The sequence below is a fragment of the Ovis aries genome, chromosome 1 (assembly GCF_016772045.2).
Source record: "Ovis aries strain OAR_USU_Benz2616 breed Rambouillet chromosome 1, ARS-UI_Ramb_v3.0, whole genome shotgun sequence".
Classification (NCBI taxonomy): Eukaryota; Metazoa; Chordata; class Mammalia; order Artiodactyla; family Bovidae; genus Ovis; species Ovis aries.
In genome coordinates this window covers 185,874,336-185,896,323 of record NC_056054.1, presented here as the reverse complement: position 1 = coordinate 185,896,323, position 21,988 = coordinate 185,874,336, and the positions used below count along the sequence as shown (strand labels likewise).

Here is a 21,988-nt window from a genome sequence, read left to right as displayed (position 1 = left end):
AACAGAAGTTGCTGCCTACCTCTGTGTACCAGGATCAATTTAAAGCAAATGCTAGAGAACTATACCATCCACTGGCATTACTTGTAAATAATAGTCTCAATAAATTCTTTTTATATTTTAAATTTATTGCATTTTTAAATTATAAAAGTAATACTCATTAAAACAAGTCTAGTAAATAACAGTAAATAGAGAAGACATTACTAATCTCCACGTACTCTCCCCTCCGTCTTCCTGAAAAAAATAATTTCTTCTGTCCTTTTCTACATTCAAACCTAGGTAGAATTATTTTCTATTTCATATGTAAATAGGATCATATAATACCAGTTACTCTGTTCCATTTTGTTTATTATATTAAGTACATTACTATAGGTACATACATATAGTTAATCCAATTTTTAATAACTATTTATTCCTTTGCAGACATAATTTTTCCCATTATTTTTGTATTGATAGATATTCTAGGTTATCCTCCAGTGTTTTTTCTTTAAAAAAAAACACAAATTATGCTACAATAAATATTCGACATTTATTCTTACACTTTGGTTTTTATTTCCATAGGAAGATCTCCCAGATTGGCATTTCTGGGTCAAAGGGAACACATGCAATTTTCCTGCTCACTGTGGGTCTCCCCTCCAGCAGCCGTTTCCCTCCCTCCTTTTGTCTTGCTCTCCACTCTCCCGCTGCATTTCTTCAGGGGAGCCTGTGTATGTAGGCAGGAGAGCCCTGCAGTGAGAACTCATCCTTGCCAAGTGTGGATTATATCAGCTCGGTGGGGAGCAGGGTCTGCTGTGTCTTGGTTGCATTGTGTGTCTATCGCTTCTGGTTGGCCAGACTGTTTACAGTTCCCCTTGTTCATTTATTCCATGCTGAGGAATTATCCATGGTCTTCATCTGTGGCAGAAGCAGCCCAATCAGTGGGGAGGGAGGCGCTTTCAGAGAGAAAAGGTCGTTACAGTGCTTTCTCACAATGCCAAATCTGCTATGTTTTTATGTCCTTTCCTAAATAGTTGGATTGAGAAAAATTCTTTGATTACATCCCAGTCTTCTCCCTCTATTTTGAGGGATTTGGGGATTTTTATGAGTATATAGTCAATCAACTACAACTGATTACTTGACATGAGGATAATTAGTTGAGAAGGTAGGGGTCTTAGAACTTAAGGATCAGTGCCACTCAACAGATGTAAACATTTTTAAACAAGTGATTTTACTTAGCCTGTATGAGTAGTGAGCTTCCCAGGACTACTTGGTTTTCATTTTTAGTTTTGCTCTTGTTTGCATGTAAAAATTCAGTCTAGCTCTCAAGACTGGAGAGGAGCAGGATTTCTCACCACACCAGGGCTAGAGAAAATATCAGAGAAGCATTAAGGGAAGCCAGTGAGTATGAACAAGGGAAATGTAAGCAATGAACTGCCAAAGTAGCAAGAAGTATATGGGGTTTTTAAATCCTCAGCTGCAGGCTGCTGTGTGGGCCTATGAGCTCTTGGACATGCTATGGAGATCTGTGATCCTCTAATTTGTTTTAGAAACCCAACTGTGATTCTATGTTCAGAATGCAAACATTAGCTAAGTCATCCTAGATGACTTCAAAATTATAAAGTCCTGTGACAGGCATTTTACTGTTGGCTTCTATAATACATGCTGCAATTTTTGCTTGGTAGCTTTGAAATGAATTTTTATGTCCTAGATTGAAAACTAAAGAAAGAAAAGAAAACCAGAATAGAAGTTATTACAGTTAATTTCTAAGAAGAAATTTTAACTTTCATCTGGACATGTATAAACCTGAAGAATAAGCATCATTCTTTGTATTAATACATACTTTTTCATCAACTTTTCAGATATGTACTGATGGAGTAAAAATGATAGTTAATAATTGGCTAGTTATAGTCAGTCACTATAATAGGTTTGTCTCATAACTTAGGGATTCTATAATGTATCTTAATTGGTCTCATAGTTAATAGTAGGATAGTTATATTTTATACTGTTTTCACTGTGATTTGAGTCTATAAAGATTATCTTTAAACAGTTTTGTCTCCTCAGTAAAAAAAATTAAGGTGAAACATATTATAATACGTTAAGCATCTGCTTCTAGCCATAATGAACCATCTGGTAGTAGATTGTTGCTCCCATAGGGGACACCTAGAAAATCCAGATTTCCGTAATCTGTTTAAAGGCATAAAAGACCTACTAATGCCAGTGCTTGAGATCTAAAACCTCAGAAAGAAGAGAAATTCATTGAGTGCCCCACATTCTGGGTTGCATTTTCCTTTGAGACATTTGCCATTTGTTAAGTAGCATGTGAGGAAAAGCTAAGAACCCAAGCAAAAAGAAGCTACTGAGAGTCAAAGAAGCTGAGCAGAACTTTCTGCAGCCTGATAGAGCTGGGGAGGGAAAAAAGGGGGAATTCAAGGATACTAAATGAGCTGGGACATAGAGGTAATGATCATGGAAAGAAAAGAGACTCAGAGAAATTAGTGCAATAAATTGGAGCCATTTTCCTTACAAGTCACTTACCAGTGTATGAGTAGCACAGTTGTTGTTGTTTGGTCTCTAAGTCATGACCGACTTTTTTGCTACCCCATGGACTGTAGCCTGCCAGGCTCCTCTGTCCATGGGATTCTCCAGGCAAGAATACTGAAATGGGTTGCCATTTCCTTCTCCAGGGGACCTTCCCAACCCAGGGACTGAACACACATTTCCTGCATTGGCAGGCCAAGTTTTTACGTCTTAGCTACCAGAGGAGCCCAAGTAGCACAGACCAAGGATTAAAAAAAAGCCAAACAGAAAGTAATGCTAAAAAGCTAAACTCATCAGAGCTAGTGCAATCTTACTATGCTGGGGAGATTAAAATGGGAGTGTTGGGTCCACCAAAGTGGAAGGACCTGAAAAACACTGATGGTTAATTTTATGTGTCTACTGTATCGCCCATTATTTTGGAAGTATATCTGTGAGAGTGTCTCTGGAAGAGATTAGCAGTTGGCCCACCTCAATGTGTGACAAAACCTTATTGAGAGAAATTTAAGAAAACCTAAATAGACAGAGATATATCTTGTTCACAGGTGCTATGGATTGAATGTTTCTGTCCTCCCCAAAATTAATAGTTGATATCTAGTCCCCAGTGTGATGATAGTTGGAGACAGGGCCTTTGGGAGATGATTAGGTCAGAAGGGTGGGGAAACCTTCATGAATATGGTTAGTGCCTTTATAAGGAGAGGCCCGAGAGCTGAATAGCTCTCTTTCCATCATGTTAGGATATAACAAGAAGTCAGCTATCTGCAGACTGGAAGAGGGCTCTTACCAGAACACAGTCATGCTAGCACCATGATCTTGAACTTCCAGCTTCCAGAACTGTGAGAAATAAATTTCTGTTGTTTATAAACCACTTTTAATCTATGGCATTTTTTAAATAGCAAGTGAACTGAAAGACAATGGATTAGAACATTATTATTAAGATGTTAATTCTCTCCTAATTGATCTATAGATTCAATATAATCCCAATCAGAATCCTAGATGACTGTCATATAGAAATGATAATCTCATTTTAAAATTCCCTGGAAAATGTGCACTGTCTAGAATAGCCAAAACAACTTTCAAAAAAGGAACAAAGTTGAAGGATTATCACTCCTTGTTTTTTCTTTTGAATCAAGAATGGTTTCACAGGTGTATGGATATGTCAAAATTTATCAAATTGACACTTTAAATATTTGCAGTTTAATGTAATTTATACCTGAATAATGGAGAAGGAAATGACAGCTCACTCCAGTATTCTTGCCTGGGAAATCTCATAGACAGAAGAGCCTGGCAGGCTACAGTCCATGGGGCTGCAAAAGAATCAGACAAGACTTAGTGACTAAACAACAACAACAATACCTCAAGAGAGCTGTTTAAAAGCTAATAGGAAAATGGGTTAAAATACAATTGCAAAATATTTTAAAATACCAAAAAAAAGAACATAGGACAGATTGGAAAATAAAACAAATAGTGACATAATAAATTTTAACTCATTTATGTCAGTAATTATCATAAGAATAAATAGAATACTCCAACTAAAAGACAGATTATTGTACTAGATAAAGAATAGACATATTAAAAAGGATTATTAAAATGTTTTAATTGGTGACAGTTTTTCATAGCCTTCATCCTTTTAATGCATCATGCTTTACTTGTGGGTAGCCACAAGTATTTGATTTATGAGAACAATATAAATAAAAACCTTAATTAAAAAAAAGTTTTATCCCTAGCTTCACCTGAGTTGTGGTTTGAAATGAGCCTCCTCACTGGACATGAATGGGTTTTGTAGGAGAGGTTGACATGGGCTGTGATTCCCCCTTCTGATTTTATATGTAAAATATTACATATTTGTACATGTTTTTCAGAAGAGGGTCAATAGTTTTCATCAGTATTTCATGTCCAAAGAACTATTTAAGAATTATGGTTTGAAGAATGAATAAATTGAGTACTATTCTAGGTGTCTGATTTCTCAGTAGTATGTCTCTGAGATTAATTTTTAGTGTATAATTCAAATTCAAGCTCAGGTTCTCATGGTATGAATGCCAGATCAACAGGTGCAGTGTCACCTGGGAACTCACTGGAAATGCAGCTTCTCAGGCCCTACTGAATCAGAAACTCTGGTGGTAAGGGCCTGCAATCAGTGTTTTTAAAGGCATTTTCTAGGTGATTCTGATGTGCACTAAAGTTTGATAACCACTGGGTTAAACTGTTCTTAGAAAAGTCTATTCTGTACCCCATGCTTCCAAGCCAAATTTAGGACATTTTGATAAGGAACTGTCTGCAGAATGGAGAAGGCAATGGCACCCCACTCCAGTACTCTTGCCTGGGAAATCCCATGGCGGAGGAGCCTGGTAGGCTGCAGTCCATGGGGTCGTGAAGAGTCGGACACGACTGAGCAACTTCACTTTCACTTTTCACTTTCATGCATTGGAGAAGGAAATGGCAACCTACTCCAGTGTTCTTGCCTGGAGAATGCCAGGGACGGGGGAGCCTGTGGGCAGCCATCTATGGGGTCGCACAGAGTCGGACACAACTGAAGCGACTTAGCAGCAGCAGCAGCAGCAGAATGAACAGTCTGCTGTTAATAGCTTGTATTTTCCATCTTTTTATCCACAGAGAGCCTGTATCACTCTCACATGGTGTCTTGGGTTGCACAACAACACTGAACAACATTTCCAAGAAATCCAGTGTCCAGATTAAAGTGGAATTTAGAGACACAGCATATAAAGTGAAAAGTGAAAGTGTTAGTTGCTTAGTCTTGTCAGACTCTTTGCGACCCCATGAACTATAGCCTGCCAGGCTCCTCTGTCCCTGGAATTCTCCAGACAAGAATGCTGGAGTGGGTAGCCTTTCCCTTTTCTAGGGGATCTTCCCTACCCAGGGATTGAACCCAAGTCTCCTGCATTGCAGACAGATTTTTTTTTTTTTTACCAGGGAAGCCACCAGGGAAGCCACCAGGGAAGCCCACAGCATGTAAGTTCACTCACAGAAATTCTAACAAAAAGACTTTTCAGGGATGAGTCCCGTTAATTCCAAGAGCCTTGGACCTCTGCTTCTTTTGAGGAGTTGGACATTGGTTTCTCAATAGACTGAACCTCACTGTTTTCACAGCTGTGTGGCACCTTCACAAACTTCTTTTGAAGGAGTGTTCAGTATTACCATGGCTCTATTTGAAAGGTAGATTAATGAATTCACACAGCTTATGTTCTGGATACCCAAAAGGGCTGAGGTTTCAGCTATAGCAGCATAAAACTTGAGCCATCCAAAACCAGCCTCTGAAACCTTCAAATGATCATTCTGTCTGGTCCTTCTGTTGCCTGAAGCTTGATTTGTATGACACCTCACTGTTTCGCTGATGAGAAATAGCATAGAGCACTTCACAGCAGTTCTCATTAAAGGAGGGCAGCCAAGTGGAATTCATTCTTGGCTCTTAGTAGTTTTCAAATGAGAATTTTATTGCATATTAATGAGCACTAATTGACATTTGTGACTGGTTTTTATGGAAATCATGCATGTATAATTTGCATAATAGTACCTAACTGCTTCTAGGTAACAGTGCAACTCTGGGAAGTTGGTGAGGGTTTTAGTATGTTGCTTTTTTTAAATTTAATTCCCAACTCCAGTCCCTGGCAATAGTGTGGAATATTAACAGGTCTCTAAGATCCATGTATAAAACACTAGTGACTCACAGCCCAGTTCATGTGGTTGTGCCAGTTTATACTCAAGAGTTCAAAAAGAGTCAGCAAACCACATCAGGGCAGATCTCCAAAAGCAGGAGATGCTCCCACAGAAGTCAGGGGGATTTTCCAGCCCTTCTGTATGAATCAAACCTCCTGTTTCGGCTGAGTTATAGTAGTATCTAGATGTCCTGAGGGTTGTTCCCAGGAGTATAGTACTCCTATAGAGTTTAGAGTTTTCTAAACATCTCTGGGTTCACATCAGCACATATGTACTGATCACCTGCTAAGTATCAGGCACTGTGTTAGGTGCTAGAGCAAAACCTCGTTGTCTTGTTCCCTGTTGCATCCCTAGCTCTTAGCATAGTGACCAGGACACAATAGTTGATCAATCAATATTTATTGAATTATTGAACATGGTCTGTGCTATCAGGGATCTATAATTTCATCTTACAAAATCTTATTTTACATAAAATACAAAGATCATTACTCTTCCTGTTAGAAGAAACAATGATTAAGAACTCGGGATTCCATTAGAAACTTTATAACAAGAAAGATTGATAACCTTGATTATGTGACCCAAGTCTTCTGTATAGATGACCCTTTCTTTACTGTGGAAATGAAAGAAGCCAGTACTTATTGACAATCTAGTATATTAGTTACGTTTACGAACATCTTGCAGAGAAGGAAATGGCAACCCATTCCATTATTCTTGCCTGGAGAATCCCAGGGATGCGGAGCCTGGTGGGCTGCCATCTATGGGGTCGCAGAGTCGGACATGACTGAAGTGACTTAGCAGCAGCAGCAGCAGCACGAACATCTTGGATATCATATGACTTAATCATCAACAGAACCTTTGAGGTATGGATAGTATTACCTCATTTCACTGAGGAGGCAGCTGAAGAATTGAAGTTAAGTGACTAACTTAAGGCACCATAGATAGAAAATGATGGAGCTGAGATTTAAATTCAGCCTTGGCTTTGCCCATTGCAATATCACTCATTATACCAAGTAGTCCAAGGATGTGTGAAATGAAGCCAAACTCCATGTACTGAGATGGAGGCTGAATTGGCTCAGGGACCCTGGGCTGTGCCCTGCATTCAGTTGACCTACTGTTTACAGCAAACCTGGTGCTTACCGCAGTGTTCTTCAGATCCTATGGGGGACCCACTCCAATAGCCAGTCGATTCATTTTAATTTTACCAAGAAGCCAGAAATGTTTAAACACTGTGAGCAAAGGGAGAAATCAGGTTTACTAGAAGAAAAGATACAAGTTAATATTAAATTTAAAAGTTGAGTATGTTCTTCTGTAATCTTGAGCAAAAATGTTCTCCAGATTGTGGAAAAATCACTGACTATGAGCTGGGAAGCCCTGGAGAGGAGAGGCTTTAGAACACAGGGATTAGGAAAGAATGGTGGTGTAGTCCAAGAATTCATACAGAGCCCCATAATCCAAAAGCTTTGTTTCCTCTAAGTTTCACATTACAGTGGTGAATCAAGTCCACTCTTCTTCCTCCCATCCTGTCTACCTCCCACCTCTGCCAAGGACATCCAGTGATTCCCTTCTGCTTCTAAAGCCCCCTAAGAGGGATGTGTTTGAAGCAGCCGTCTCTTCTCCCCTTGCTCTTCCCTCTGGTGAATCAAGATTCCCTGCATGGCCCTGCTTCAGGGTCCTAGGGATGATTACTCAGAAACCATGCAAGTACGTGGAAAACTTATTTGGAGGCACTTCAAAGGCTTTATAAGGGAACTTTTATCATTTCACCCTCTTTTATGAGGCAAATCTGTGAAGCAGATTAATTCAGTCCATTTTACATTTTAGGGGAGAAAATGTGCACGTTCCCAAACTTATACTGTCCCAGGAGAATAGTCTTTCCTCTTCCACATTGTTCCTTTTCTCTCTCAGACTTCCTCCACAAATGTCTACAGCCCTAGAGCTGTTTTCCCTGTGGCCCAGCCTCTCTAATTGCCTGCACTGGTCCTGCACACATTCTGTGTATTCAAATCAAACTTGCCTTCCTTCTGGTCACCATTCCCATCTGGCACTCCCCATATACACACATACTCTCCATCTTCCCTTCCCCAAGTCCAGGCCTTTGCTCAGATGTTCCATATACATGAAAGGCTAACCGTAGTTTCCTTTAAAGTCCTTTAGTTCAGTTGGTAAAGAATCCACCTGCAATGCAGGAGACCCCAGTTCGATTCCTGGGTCAGGAAGATCCACTGGAGAAGGGATGGGCTACCCACTCCAGTATTCTTGGGCTTCCCTTGTGGCTCAGTTGGTAAAGAATCCACCTGCAATGTGGGGAGACCTGGGTTCGATCCCTGGGTTGGGAAGATCCCCTGGAGAAGGGAAAGGCTACCCACTCCAGTATTCTGGTCTAGAGAATTCCATTGACTATATAGTCCATGAGGTCGTAGAGTCAGACATGAGCAACTTTCACTTTCAAAGTAATATAGAAAAAGTGCTGAAGTTGGGAGACCAGAGCTCTGTTCCTATACTTACAAGGTGATCCTGAACCTCCCAACCTCCATGAAGCACTTTTCTGGCCTATGAAATGAAGAGATTAGACTCTATTATATCTAAGATAGCTTCCAGCTCCAGCCTTCTTTCCCTGACTCAACCGTCTGTTCACATACATGGAATATTTTCCCACCCTGATCTCACGTTCATGCTGTCTTAGAATTTACAACAGTGAGCCATCTTCTGTGTAGTAGATCTGTGTGGCATGTGATCTTTAGGAGAGCTTTAATCTCTTCTGCCCTGCTTGTACCTGTCCTCATGAAGAGCAGTGTATGTTCAGGAATTAGAAATGAATTTTACTGTTAATGTAAGTGACCCATATTCAGCATGTTTGTAAATCTGCTAGCAGAATGCAATACAGTGCAGTCAAAAACAGCTAAAATGCATTTTGCATTCCCAGCTGTTTATAATTATCCATGTATCTGCTGCCTACATTAACATAGATAATAGGGAGGTACTACTTCAGACAATATTAGCGCCAGAAGGTTAGTGCCAGAAAGAACGTTAGTGAATATCTAGTACAATACTATTGGGGCTTCTCTGGAGGCTCAGTGGTAAAGGATCCACCTGCCAGTGCAGGTTCACGGGTTTGATTCCTGGTTCAGGAAGATCCTCTGGAGTAGGGAATGGCAACCCACTCCAGTATTCTTGCTTGGGAAATCCCATGGACAGAGGAGCCTGGCGGGGCTATAGTTCATGGATTTGCAAAAGAGTAGGTCACTACTTAGGGAGTAAACCACATATTGACTAAACAACAACAGTGCTCTTGGTGGTGATTTGAATAGATACATTTTTTATTAATTTGCATGTGGTTCTGACTTACCTCTTCTTAGTGGGTAATCTGAGGCTGAGATAGTTCAAATAACGTATCTATTTGTTCACATTGGGTGGAAACATCCCTGTTACTTCAGTTGTCCCTTCTCCTGTTTTTAATATAAAGCATGTAATGGGTTGAAAAATGAAGAGGTAATGAAATCTGGACCAAAGGAAATTAGTCATAGGATAATAAAAATGAGCCAGAAATGCCTAACACTGCACAGTTGCTGTAAGTGAACCACATATTTGATTCCAAGCATGCTGGCAGCCAAAAGAGAAAGAAACATACTATTCATGACATTAAAATGTTCCAGAAAAAGATAACTTTTCCTGGTATTTGAAAAAAAGAGAAATTTAAACCATCTGTCCTCATGGAGGAGCCACCAAGTCAATGTCATCGACCACACCTTCAACATTATTTTACTAAAACCTATGATGCTAAATTCATTTATGCAATAATCATTTATTGTGTGCCTTCTATGTACCATATATGTTTTACTGTATTAGTTATTTTTTGTTACTGTTCAGTTGCTCAGTCATGTCTGACTCTTTGCAACCTCATGGACTGCAGCACGCCAGGCTCCCCTGTCCTTCACCATCTCCCAGAGCTTGCTCAAATTCATGTCCATTTGAGTCAGTGATACCATCCAACCATCTCGTCCTCTGTCATCACCTTCTCCTGCCTTCAATCTTTCCCAGCATCAGGGTCTTTTCAAATGAGTCAGCTCTTTTGAAAGAGCCAAAAGTGGCCAAAGTATTGGAGCTGCAGCATCCGTCCTTCCAATGAATATTCAGGGTTGATTTCCTTTAGGATTGACTGGTTGATCTCCTTGCAGACCAAGGGACTCTCAATAGTCTTCTCCAACTCTACAGTTTGAAAGCATCAATTCTTTGGCTCTCAGCCTTCTTTATGGTCCAACTCTGACATTGGAAAAACCATAGCTTTGACTAAACAGACCTTTGTTGGCAAAGTAATGTATGTGCTTTTTTATACACTGTCTAGGTTTGTTGTAGCTTTTTTATCCCAAGGAGCAAGCATCTGTTAATTTCATGGCTGCAGTCACCATCCGCAGTGATTTTGAAGCCCAAGAAAATAAAGTCTGTCACGGTTTCCATTGTTTCCCCATCTATATGTCATCAAATGATGGGACCGGATATCATGATCTTACTTTTTTGAATGTTGAGTTTTAAATCAGCTTTTTCCCTCTTCTCTTTCACTGTCATCAAGAGGCTCTTTAGTTCCTCTTTGCTTTCTGTAATAAGGGTGATGTTGTTTGCATATCTGAGGTTATTGGTGATTCTCCTGGCAATCTTGATTCCAGCCTGTGATTTATCCAGCCCTGCCTTTCGCATGATGTACTCTGCATATAAATTAAATAAACAGGGTGACAATATACAGCCTTGACGTACTCCTTTCCCAATTTGGAACCAGTCTGTTGTTCCATGTTCAATTCTAACTTGCTTCTTGACCTGCATACAGATTTCTCAGAAGGCAGGTAAGGTGAGCTGGTATTCCCATGACTTTAAGAATTTTCCACAGTTTGTTGTGATCCACACAGTCAAAGGCTTTAGTATAGTCAATGAAGCAGATGTTTTTCTGGAATTCTCTTTTCCAAAGACCTAGTGGATTTTTATTTTTGATACTTAAATTATCTTGTCATTGACATGAAACCTGTTGACTCCTGCATCCATTTGACATGATTCTGTAGTCTCTGTAGTGTGATAATTTTTTATTTTCTAGCATGGCAAAATATCCCAGTTTCATCTCAGATATTTCCAATTCTGTAATTTAAACTGGCAATTTCACTAAAGAAAACTGATGCCTTTTTACTGAAAGTGTTTTGAGAGATTGCAGTCTGGGTACTTGGAGGGCATATTATTACAGATTGTACTTATTTCTGAACTTTGGTTGACAAACTGGGAAATATGAATATTTTAGGAAAAGAACACTTTGATTCCACAGTTATATTTCCCATTTAAATAATAGATGGAAAGATTTTACTTATTTTATATGTTTATCTTTTTTCTGTTACTTTGAAAATCTTAGTTCCCGGTGACATGAACATGATTACTTATTTGCTTTATCTAGTAGATAGATGTGTCTATATGTATATGTATGTATATCCATCTCTATAAAATAGGAACAATATCCAATACCCACTTCATGTTGTTTAAGATTTCTTTGTGGTTATTTTTTATCCTTTGATGTATAATCAAAATACTCTTCTTTAAATTAATTCTGGGCTCCCCTGGTGGCTCAGATGATAAAGAATCTGCCTGCAACGCAGGATACCTATGTTCGATCCCTGGGTTGGGAAGATCTCCTGCAGAAGGAAATGGCTACCCACTACAGTATTCTTGCCTGAAGAATTCCAGGGACAGAGGAGCATGGCAGCTACAGTCCATGATGTCACAGAGAGTTGGACATGACTGAGCAACTTCACACTTTCAAATTAACTCTTCTTTATGTGGTTATATCATCAACTTGTTGATAGTTAGGTTAATTTGTTTCAGTTTGTTTCCTAAGTTTAGACATCAATTTTCTTTTTGTAATTTTGTTTTTAAATTAAGTAAACTATTTATATGGTTTCAGAGTCAAAGCTATAAATATCGAGAGATCTATTTTGCCTCTCTGTCTTCTCCTTGTTGTTCTTTTCCTTCTCTTATAGGTAATGCTGGTAATCCTTTTATTTTTTCCATTGTTTCTTTTTGAAAATGAGCCAATGACCTAAATGAGTTTCATCTCGTTTCTTACATAAAAAGCAGCATACTATATACATTTTGTTGCATCTTCCTTTTTTTAAACAATGTGATTTGGAAATCATAGTATATAGGAATTTACTCATTCTTTTTAAAGAATTGAGCTATTATTCATTTTTATAAAGCAAGTATTATCTGTAGAAAAGCAGTAGGGTGATTTTCTCAGGCGAGGGGGTACTAGAATGAGACAGGTAGATTGGAATGAATACCAAGGTATTAATGTGTAATTTTGGATGCTTATTATTTTCTTCCATGTACTTTTCTGAGTTTCAAAACTATCAATTAAAGAATAATTTTAAATATAACTTCACACCAGAGCAACAAAGGAAAATACTCAAGAATCACTGTGCTATAACATTTAATGGAATTAGATCAAAGAGGGAAGGTTTAGGTGAGTATGTACATGGGAAGCTTCTATAGGTGGTCGTTGTTTTTGTTGAGTCGCTAAGTCATGTGTGAGTCTTTGTGACCCCACGGATTGCAGCATGCCATGCTTCCCTGTCCTTTACTATTTCCCACAGTTTGCTCAAAAACTCCTGTCCATTGAGTTGGTGATGCCGTCCAACCATCTCATCCTCTGTCGTCCCCTACTCCTCCTGCCCTCAATCTTTCCCAGCATTAGGGTCTTTTCCAATGAGTCATCTCTTTGCATCAGGTTGCCAAAGTACTGGAGCTTCAAGTCAGCATCAGTCCTTCCAATGAATATTTAGAGTTGAATTCTTTTAGAATTAACTGCTTTGATCTCCTTGCAGTCCAAGGGACTCTCAAGAGTTTTCTCCAACACCACAATTCAAAAGCATCGATTGTTTGGTGCTCAGCCTTCTATATGATTTGGCTCTCACATCTGTACACGACTACTGGAAAAGCCATAGTTTTGACTAGATGGACCTTTGTTAGCAAAGTGATGTCTCTGCTTTTTAATCTGCTGTCTAGGTTTATCATAGCTTTTCTTTCAAGGAATCACAGGCTGGAATCAAGATTATGGAAAGAAATATTAACAACCCCAGTTATGCAGATGATACCACTCTAATGGCAGAAAGAGGAGAGCGAAAAAGCTGGCTTAAAATGCAACATTCAAAAAAATAGATGATAGAGATGGGCCTAAACAGAGAGCGCTCAGTACTCTAAGACAGTTACCTAAAATATGGAAATTGCAGAAGAGAATGGAAGATGCATATCCTCCCCAAATTTAGTTTGCCTAACTGATCATTATTGGATGACTCTGCATAGAACCATTCTTTAATCATTAAAACCACTCATTCCCTGCAATAACAAGAGGGAGGTTAACATGGAAAGCTCTCATAATTTTCACAATAGAATTAGACTTTAATTTTTTTAGGTTTATGTAGTCAAACCTGATATTCTCATTTAAATTGCTGAACTCCTCCTCTGGCATTCCCAAACACTCTTGCCCAGATCTGTTTCAAAAACAACTGCCTTGGTTCATATTCTCATTGACAGTTCAGTTGATATCTGCATTACCAACAATAAAGCTGAACTATAAATGTGTCCAGGGCCATATTAATGTATAAGGGGATGATGAATACATAAATGCTGAACTTCATGGTTACACATTCCCTTTTCCTCTAAAACTCCACTGCTTCCAATATCCATTCACTTAATAAATCTTTTAAAAGTACTAACAATATGACTGACACCATTCTAGGCTCCTGAATACACTGGTGAACAAACAAACAAACAAACAAAAATCCCGACCTTTAAAGAATTTATATTACAATAGGGGAATCAAACAGTAATCAGTGGATATAATACATACATACATAGAATTTAGAAGATATTTAAGGACAATGGAGCATATTTATAATAGTTGCTTTAAGGTCCTTGTGTGCCAATTATATAATTTCTATTATTCCTGTATGTTTTTATTGAACTTTTAAAAATGTACTATATAGGTCTTTTTTTTTTTTTTCGCTTCTTTGCATGTCTGGTAATTTTTTACTGATGATGTGGACATTTTGAATTTTATGCTATTGAGTGCTGGATCTTGTTGTAGTCCTTTAATGAGCATTGGGTTTTGTTCTAGATTGCAGTTAAGTTTTTTGCAGATAAATTTGATCCTTTTTAAGACTTACTTTTAAACATTATAAGGGAAGGTCTAAAGTAGTTTCTAGTCTAGGGTTTATTCGCTCCATTTTTTTCTGAGAATTTTATCTAATATCCTGTATATCATGAGATCTGTCCACTCTGGTTGGTGGGAACACAAAGCATTTTCAACCATGTGTGAACTCCAAGAATTGTTCAGCTACTGTCTATGGGTGGTTATTTCTTTCACTTCAGATAGTTTCCTCTCACTTTTGCCTAGATCAATACTCAGAAAAAGACCGAGAGGGTCCCCAGCAGATTTCCAAAACACTCTCTTTCTTGGTATCGCCCTCTTCTTTATTACTCTGCCTCACAAATTTGTTTGCCTTGATGTCCCTAACTCCAGTCTATTCTCCTTACCTTAGCAAGACTTCTAGGCTCTCTTTGAGTTTCCTGTCTTGTGCCATGGCCTGCAAACTTCCTTCAGGCAGTAACTTGGGGTCAGTTATAGTCATTGGGATAATGTTTGTTTATATTTCATTTTCTGTCAGTCAATTGTAGGTTCACCTCATTTGTTTTCCAAAGTCCTGTGAAATCTGTTATCTAGTATCTGAAAAGAGCTTTTTGGATATTTTGTCTGGTTTTTGAGTTAGTTATAGCAGGAAGGCAATTCCAATAGCAGTTAATGCTTCATGAATAGAAGCAGAAGTTCTACCAACTTTAAAACAACTTTTTAAAGGACAGTAATTGTAGAACTACTTTTTCAATAGCCAGAAATAATGTGTAAAAGGATAGGGCAGATTTTTGTGGAAAGATATGGGGGCTGTTGTGGAGAAGGAAATGGCAACCCACTTCAGTATTCCTGCCTGGAGAATCCCATGGACAGAGGAGCCTGGTGGGCTACAGTCCATGGGGTCTCAAAGAGTTGGGCACATCTGAGTGACTAATACACACACATGTGGGGGGCGTGAGAGTTGTAAACCTATAAAGGACTGTCTTGCTCTTGGGAGCAGCATAGCTGATGCAGTGTCTGTTTTCCTAATGACTGGGCAGGATTCTACATTCTGTCAAGTAAACTGAAAGTCCTGCCATGGTCTTAGATCTGCTACCATCTGTGAACGAGACAGTTTACCTCTATAGACTTAGTGGGAGAGGCAGGGGAGGCGGGTGTTCTTGGAGGAGCCTGGCATACCTTTCTCTTTGTGCCTTGGATTCTTTATCTGTTTTATGGTCGGATGCCTTACTGTTATCCCCTCTGACACACCACTTCCCACCCACTTTCCCAATCACTCAATCCATTTTTGAAATCATTCAACTCTCTTCTTTCAGTGACTAAGCCATTCACTCTTTTACCAGCTCCTCATGTGTGAATCTTTGTGAGTGTATGCTAATATTGAAATTGAAAGCCGGCCCCATGGTGGAGCCTAGTGTCATGGTTTATAAAGCTCCAACACTGGATAGCCATTGACTGTAGGGGGGCCTAGCACTCAAATTTCCATACCATTGTGTTAGTCTGTCCACACGTGACCTCTAGAATGTACTCAGAAATCTGTTCAAATGGACAATTCCGTCATGTTCACAAAAGCTCCCAAGGATGATTTGGGCTTAAGGTTGTTATTCCTTCTGAGAGCCACAGTGTTGACCATCCTTGGCTTCTACCTACTAGCGCCCTCCTCTGTTTTGACAACCACATCTGCCAGATGTCCTCTGGAGGTGCCAAATTGTACTAGTTGAGAGTCACTGGTATACACGTGCTACTGTACGCCACACTCCAGAGAACCCATAGATATGAAACTCTAGGAACTAAACATGAAGAAACTTAATAGGACATTGGTGTCCTCTCGGGTGAGCTCAGTCCAGGATGTCTGCCCCATGCAGGGTGTATACCAGGAAGACACTGACCTTGCACTGTAAACACCAGGATTTGAGTCCTATCTCTGCAGATTTGGAGCAAGTTTCTCCACTTTTCTGCTCTTAAGTTTCCTTTTGTGAAAATGAGGAAAGGTCTTGTTTACTTCACATGACACAGTTGCGAGAGCAAAATGAGGTTTTATGTATAAACACACATCTATATAAGGATACACAAACAAGGACTTAATAATGGTTCAAATATAAGTGTACTTATTTGCAAGTATGATTAAAAGGGTGATATAGGAAAAATGTCTTTCAATCCATCATGCAGTATAGTCTTTCCTGTGGCTTCTAATATTGCTCTATGCTAGAAGACATAGTAGGGGATGTCTAGCTTTTAAGAAAAAAAAAATTATCTTTTCAATGGTTAGAATTTCAACTAAATTAAGATGCAAATAGTCATGTTTTTGGAGAAGGAAATGGCAACCCATTCCAGTGTTCTTGCCTGGAGAATCCCAGGGACCGGGGAGCCTGGTGGGCTGCCGTCTATGGGGTCGCACAGTCGGACACAACTGAGGTGACTTAGCAGCAGCAGCAGCAGCAGCAGCAGCAGCAGCAGCAGCAGCAGCAGCAGTCATGTTTTTATACTTCTTAATTTTCCATTCAGTAATCTGACCAGTCTGCACAAGAATTTAAATGTCTTGACAGGAGGTAGTGGCTTTTAGTTCTCTTGGGACTTCATTGTAATGAGCCTGGTAAATAATTCAGGAATATATGAGAGGCCAATATATGGGCAGCACCTGGTGCTATATTGTTCATGTCTAAGTATGCAGAATCCAAAGATGGCATTCTACACCTGTCACTATTATTCTGCCTTAAACACAAGTCCTATACTCAGTGGCTATTGAAATAATTGATATTTTTTCCTCTTCCAGTTTTCCTCCATAGTAAAAGAAAAATGTGCTAAGCTGTCCCAGAAACACAAACCAGAAGTGGCATCCTCTTTAAAATTCCCACTGGTAAAATTTCAAATCTGTTTTTCTTAAGAGATAGGTGCTTTAAAGAATTGGGGACATGTTTGCCTTTTCTGCTGGGATTAATTTGAACCTCTCTGCATTTCTACTTTTGTTCTGCTAGGTAGAGCTTCTTTTTAGATCACAGTGTTCATATTGTAGTCATCTTCTGAGAAAAGATGGTTACTCGCTCACTCTGTGGGAATTTTTAGAACCCTCAATTTCTCTCCCTACTACTTGAGTAACCTTTCTAGTAGTCTGACAGTTTTAAAAACAAATGAGTAAAAAACTCGATAAAGTGTTTGCATATCCTTCCGAGATTTCATCTGACTAGACATAGAATGTTCCTCCATTCGCTGAGCGAATAGATCATCACAGGACCAACCAACAGACAATGTGTGCAGACACTGTGGGGCACCTGAACCCACTATCAGCCAGGACCAGACAGAGCTTAATCCCTGAGGTGCTTAGAAAGATCTTGGAAGGCCAGGGGGTGTTCCTAGTAGGGAAAAAAAGGAAGATGTGCTCACATATGTAAACTAAAATTTTTGTAGTGCTGGACCGTGAAAGGATCTGAAGAGGGACTGTAGAGCTTTATATCCATAAATTGTTAGATGTGCTTTATCTTTGTTTTAAAAGTATTGTTTATTAAAGAGGTTTTGAAATATATTTATTTAAATATATATTTTATTTTAAACTTTTGTTGTATATAAGAATGTATTATGTATAATTATGTATAATAAAAATATGCTTCCCTGGTGGCTCAGACGGTAAAGAATCTGCCTGCAAGGCAGGAGACCCAGGTTCAATCCCTGGATCAGGAAGATTCCCTGGAGAAGGGGATGGCCACCCACTCCATTGTTCTTGCCTGGGAAATTCCATGGACAGAGGAGCCTGGTAGGCTACAGTCCATGGGGTTGCAGAGTCAGACAGAGCTGAGTGACTTTTACTCGCTCACTCGCCTAAACCTTTGTTATATATAAGAATGTATTATATATAACTATATCTAATAAAAATATAGCTATTATAGTTAAATGTATAAAATATTTTAAAACCTCTGTAATAATCCATTTACATATATGTATGTGTTTGTGTTTATTTGAGTAAATTATATGTATATAAATAAAACATTTATTTATTAACAGGTTTAATTGCTTTCCTCTCCTTCAGGACCTGTGTGAGAGTACTTGGAGCAGTGACTGCCATCTGGTGGCAAGCTAAAATCATCGCTTTGTGTGACCTAATTGTTGCTAAGATGTCCACTCTTCACTCATGTGGTCTGCATTGGCAGCCGGGGACCAGGAGAGCCTGGAAGGTGTCTGATGTAGGAGCCTAGTGAAATAACTCTCCACTTCCACCTGAATGGGTTGTTCATCCCAGATTCTGACCCAGGATCCAGCCCCGGAATGGCACCTCTGAAGGAAAGATCTGAGTTGCTGTTGTGTTTTAGTCAAAGATCTGCTGGTTACCTACCAGTGGGTAACCAAGACTGCGAATAGGCACATACCAAGAGGGGCATATGATGACATGGAGCCTGAAATAAACTGCTCTGAATTGTGTGACGGTTTTTCTGGTCAGGAGCTGGAACGTAGACCCCTTCATGATCTCTGCAGAACTACAATTGTAAGTGAGCAGCCATGGGGTGTCAGGGCTGCTGCTTAGGTATACATGTTGTTGTTGTTATTGTTGTTAATGATAGTGGTGGTGGAGGGGGGAGGGGTAAATGTTTATGCAGGACACCTGTGTCCCAACTCTGGCGGTGATGGGGGCAGTTCATGTTTGATCTATAGAAGAGCTTCATTTCTAACAGCTTCTCTTCATTCTGTTCTCAGACCTCTTCCCACCACAGCAGTAAGACCATTTCTTCATTATCTCCTGCCCTCTTGGGTATTGTTTGGACTTTCCTAAGCTGTGGACTTCTCCTCATCGCCTTCTTTCTTGGCTTCACAATTCGCTGCAGGAAGAACAGGTAAGCAGCCCATGCCTATTTTCTCATCTTTCATCACCTGAAACATAAAGCCCAGAGTGTTGGTGTCATTTTGGCACCATGAACTGCTGGCTGGTGTCAGAAAAGCTTGTGTCCTACTGTGGCATTAAACTATGTGAGACGCTCCCCCTGATGGAGGCCTGGCCTTGCAGTACAGATCCATCTTGAGAAGATGAAAGATCTTCCCAGTATTGTGCTAACTACAATATCCAAAAAAGCAAATGAAGAGTTTCTCTTCATGAAGGAAGGTGAGATCCTTTGAAGATGTATTTGTATTAAATACAGAGATCATGTAGAGAAATATTCCAAAGCAACATTAAAGTTTATGGCAGCAGAATTGGAACCAGTCTGGGTAAGCTAAGATTCTGCAAAAATAGTGAAGCTCCACTCCTGGATATTCTGCTAGACAATTGTGACTAGTTGGAAAGTCACTGGTTCATCCAGGTAAGTGTGTATGGCACTCAAGACTGACAAAAGGGACTTGAAGAGTCTTTCATTCACTGCCAACCAGTCGTTCCCTCAGGACCAACCCCATCTCTCCCATTTTCTGCTGTCCCAGGCTGCCTCATGAGAAGCCTTGCTCCAGCCCTCTCTTCCTGGCCCACAGGACATTTCTGGTTGGATCCTGTTGTCAAATTTCAGCAACTCCCTCGGAGATGCCAAACTCATCTGGCTCCATACCAGCCTGACATTTTGTGGTAATCAGTGTGTTTTGCTCCATTGCTAGGCTTGGCACTCAGATGAGGGTCGTTTAGTTGGATTTGTCTCTAGGCATTTGGGGTGCCTCTGGCTATCTGAGGCATGGAGGATGTGAAACTGTTAGGCAGAAGTGGCTTGATCTGCTGAGTCAACCTCAGCCTGGCCATGAAGCATGGCACTCAGCCCAGGGGGTACCCCTGAAGCTTCCCCAGCCACTCTTCACTCTATTCCTTAGGTACAGTACTCTAAGCTTGCTCTCATCTTAAGGCCTTTGACTTACTGTCCCTTTACTGTTCCCACTGCCTGAGAGTCTTCTCCAAATCTTCCCATGACTAGTTCCTTCTCATCTGATAGGTCTTGGCTTAAATGTCATCTCTTCAGAGAAGACTTCCCTGATCATCCTATCTAAGGTTACCTCTTTATAGAATGGCCACCCAGCCTCTACACCTCATTGCCATATCCTATCACTCATTTATTTTCTTCATAGCAAGTCGCGCTCTCTGACATTACCATATTTGTCTATTTACCTGTTTATTGTCTGTATCACCCACCAGAATGTAAAGTCCACAAACACAGGAACCTTCTCTGTCCCGTTCACCACTGTCTCCAGTACTTAGAACAAACAGGAACATAATAAATGCTCAGTATATATGCTTTTGCTTCCCTGATGGCTCAGTGGTTAAGAATCTGTCTGTCAGTACAGGAGACATGGGTTCAATCCTTGGGTCAAGAAGATCCCCTGAAGAAGGAAATGGCAACACACTCCAGTTTTCTTGCCTGGGAGATTCCATGGACAGAGGAAACTAGTAGCATATAATCCATGGGGTTGCAAAAGAGTCAGACACAACTGAGAGACTAAACAACAACAGAATATGCTTTCAGTCGTCCTGGAAGGAAGGAGATTTAAATCCCTGCAGTGTCTGCTGCCAAGAAAATGACTAGGAAAATCACACATTTCAAGGTTAGAAAACTGTGGAGTATCCTGTTTTCAGCTGTAACATATTTCTGTAATGCAAATTAGTGCCCAGTTGGCAAATAAGAAAATAACATCATTGGTTCATATATAATTTTTTCCCCCAGCAAATCAATAGTTTAAAGCACTGAGGGCTAATTTTTCTTAAGTTAAAGAAGGAAGCCTTAAGTTAAGAATACTGTGGCAGTGCAAGAAGTGGCTGGTTTAATGACTTCAAGAACTGGTATTCTACCTTACAATGTGACCCTATCTGATGAAGTTGTGGGAGCAGATGAAGACATGGAAAAGACATTTCTCTTGTTTTTAAAAACAATGTGCTGTTGAAGAGAACATAGATTCAAATTAGATTTTGATGACAATGGTATCTATTGAAGGTAAATGCCCTTAAGGACCTATCTCTTGCAGATTTAAGGCTATAAAAATCAACTGTGATCCTGGGTACAAGTGGTAGTGGACATCTACTGAGTACTAACATTTTAATTGAGATAATTATTATTTTATTAGTATTCTGGTTACAAAGTTAAATGTTTCAAATGTTATGGTCCCATACTGTTTTCCCCATAACCCATTATTTTTATACACAATTTTGTGGAATGCAAGGTTTTTTTAGAAGCATTTATATGTCCTGTTAAAATAGGAACACTTATAAACAGTGTTATGCTAGAAGCACCAATATTTCTTTCATTCTGTTGAAGGTTTTGTTGCCTGTCTTGCCTGCAGCAGGCGCATGACTTGGCATAAAGAATAAAATATTAAGAGACATTGTGAATAAAAACACATTTCTCAATTAAGTAGCTTACAAGGTCAGACAGGGAAAGATAAAATAACCCAGTTTCAAGAGCACTTTCTTAAATAGCAAAATTTGTTCAGAGGTGCAGCATCACAGTTAGATGTCTCATTTCATTCCATTTCTGTGGCCTCTAAATTTCTGCCTGTGATTCTGTGTGTGCCAGAGTAAGAAAAACATTTTAATAAAATAAAAATAGTTTAGTAATGTTCAAATTCTGTCACTGATATTGCATTTTTATAACATTTTTAAATGTAGTCTACAAAAGAAAATCAGTAAAGATATAGAAGACTTGAACAATCCCATCCACCAGCTGGACCTAATTGACATTTGTATAATCCTACACCCAA

General features: G+C 39.5%; 1 protein-coding gene across 2 annotated transcripts in view; it reads left to right on the top strand.

Moving 5' to 3' along the window:
- GPR156 (G protein-coupled receptor 156) overlaps positions 1-21,988 on the top strand; it is a 109,886-nt gene that overhangs the window by 7,554 nt on the left and 80,344 nt on the right. The window contains exons 2-4 of one of the 2 annotated variants that reach the window (XM_042231900.2): positions 17,115-17,198; positions 18,363-18,815; positions 19,025-19,161. In XM_042231900.2, the coding sequence (XP_042087834.1) occupies positions 18,720-18,815; positions 19,025-19,161 (233 nt within the window). In that variant the 5' untranslated portion in view covers positions 17,115-17,198; positions 18,363-18,719. The remainder of the gene's footprint in view (positions 1-17,114; positions 17,199-18,362; positions 18,816-19,024; positions 19,162-21,988) is intronic. The other variant, XM_027980271.3, reaches the window with a different exon arrangement.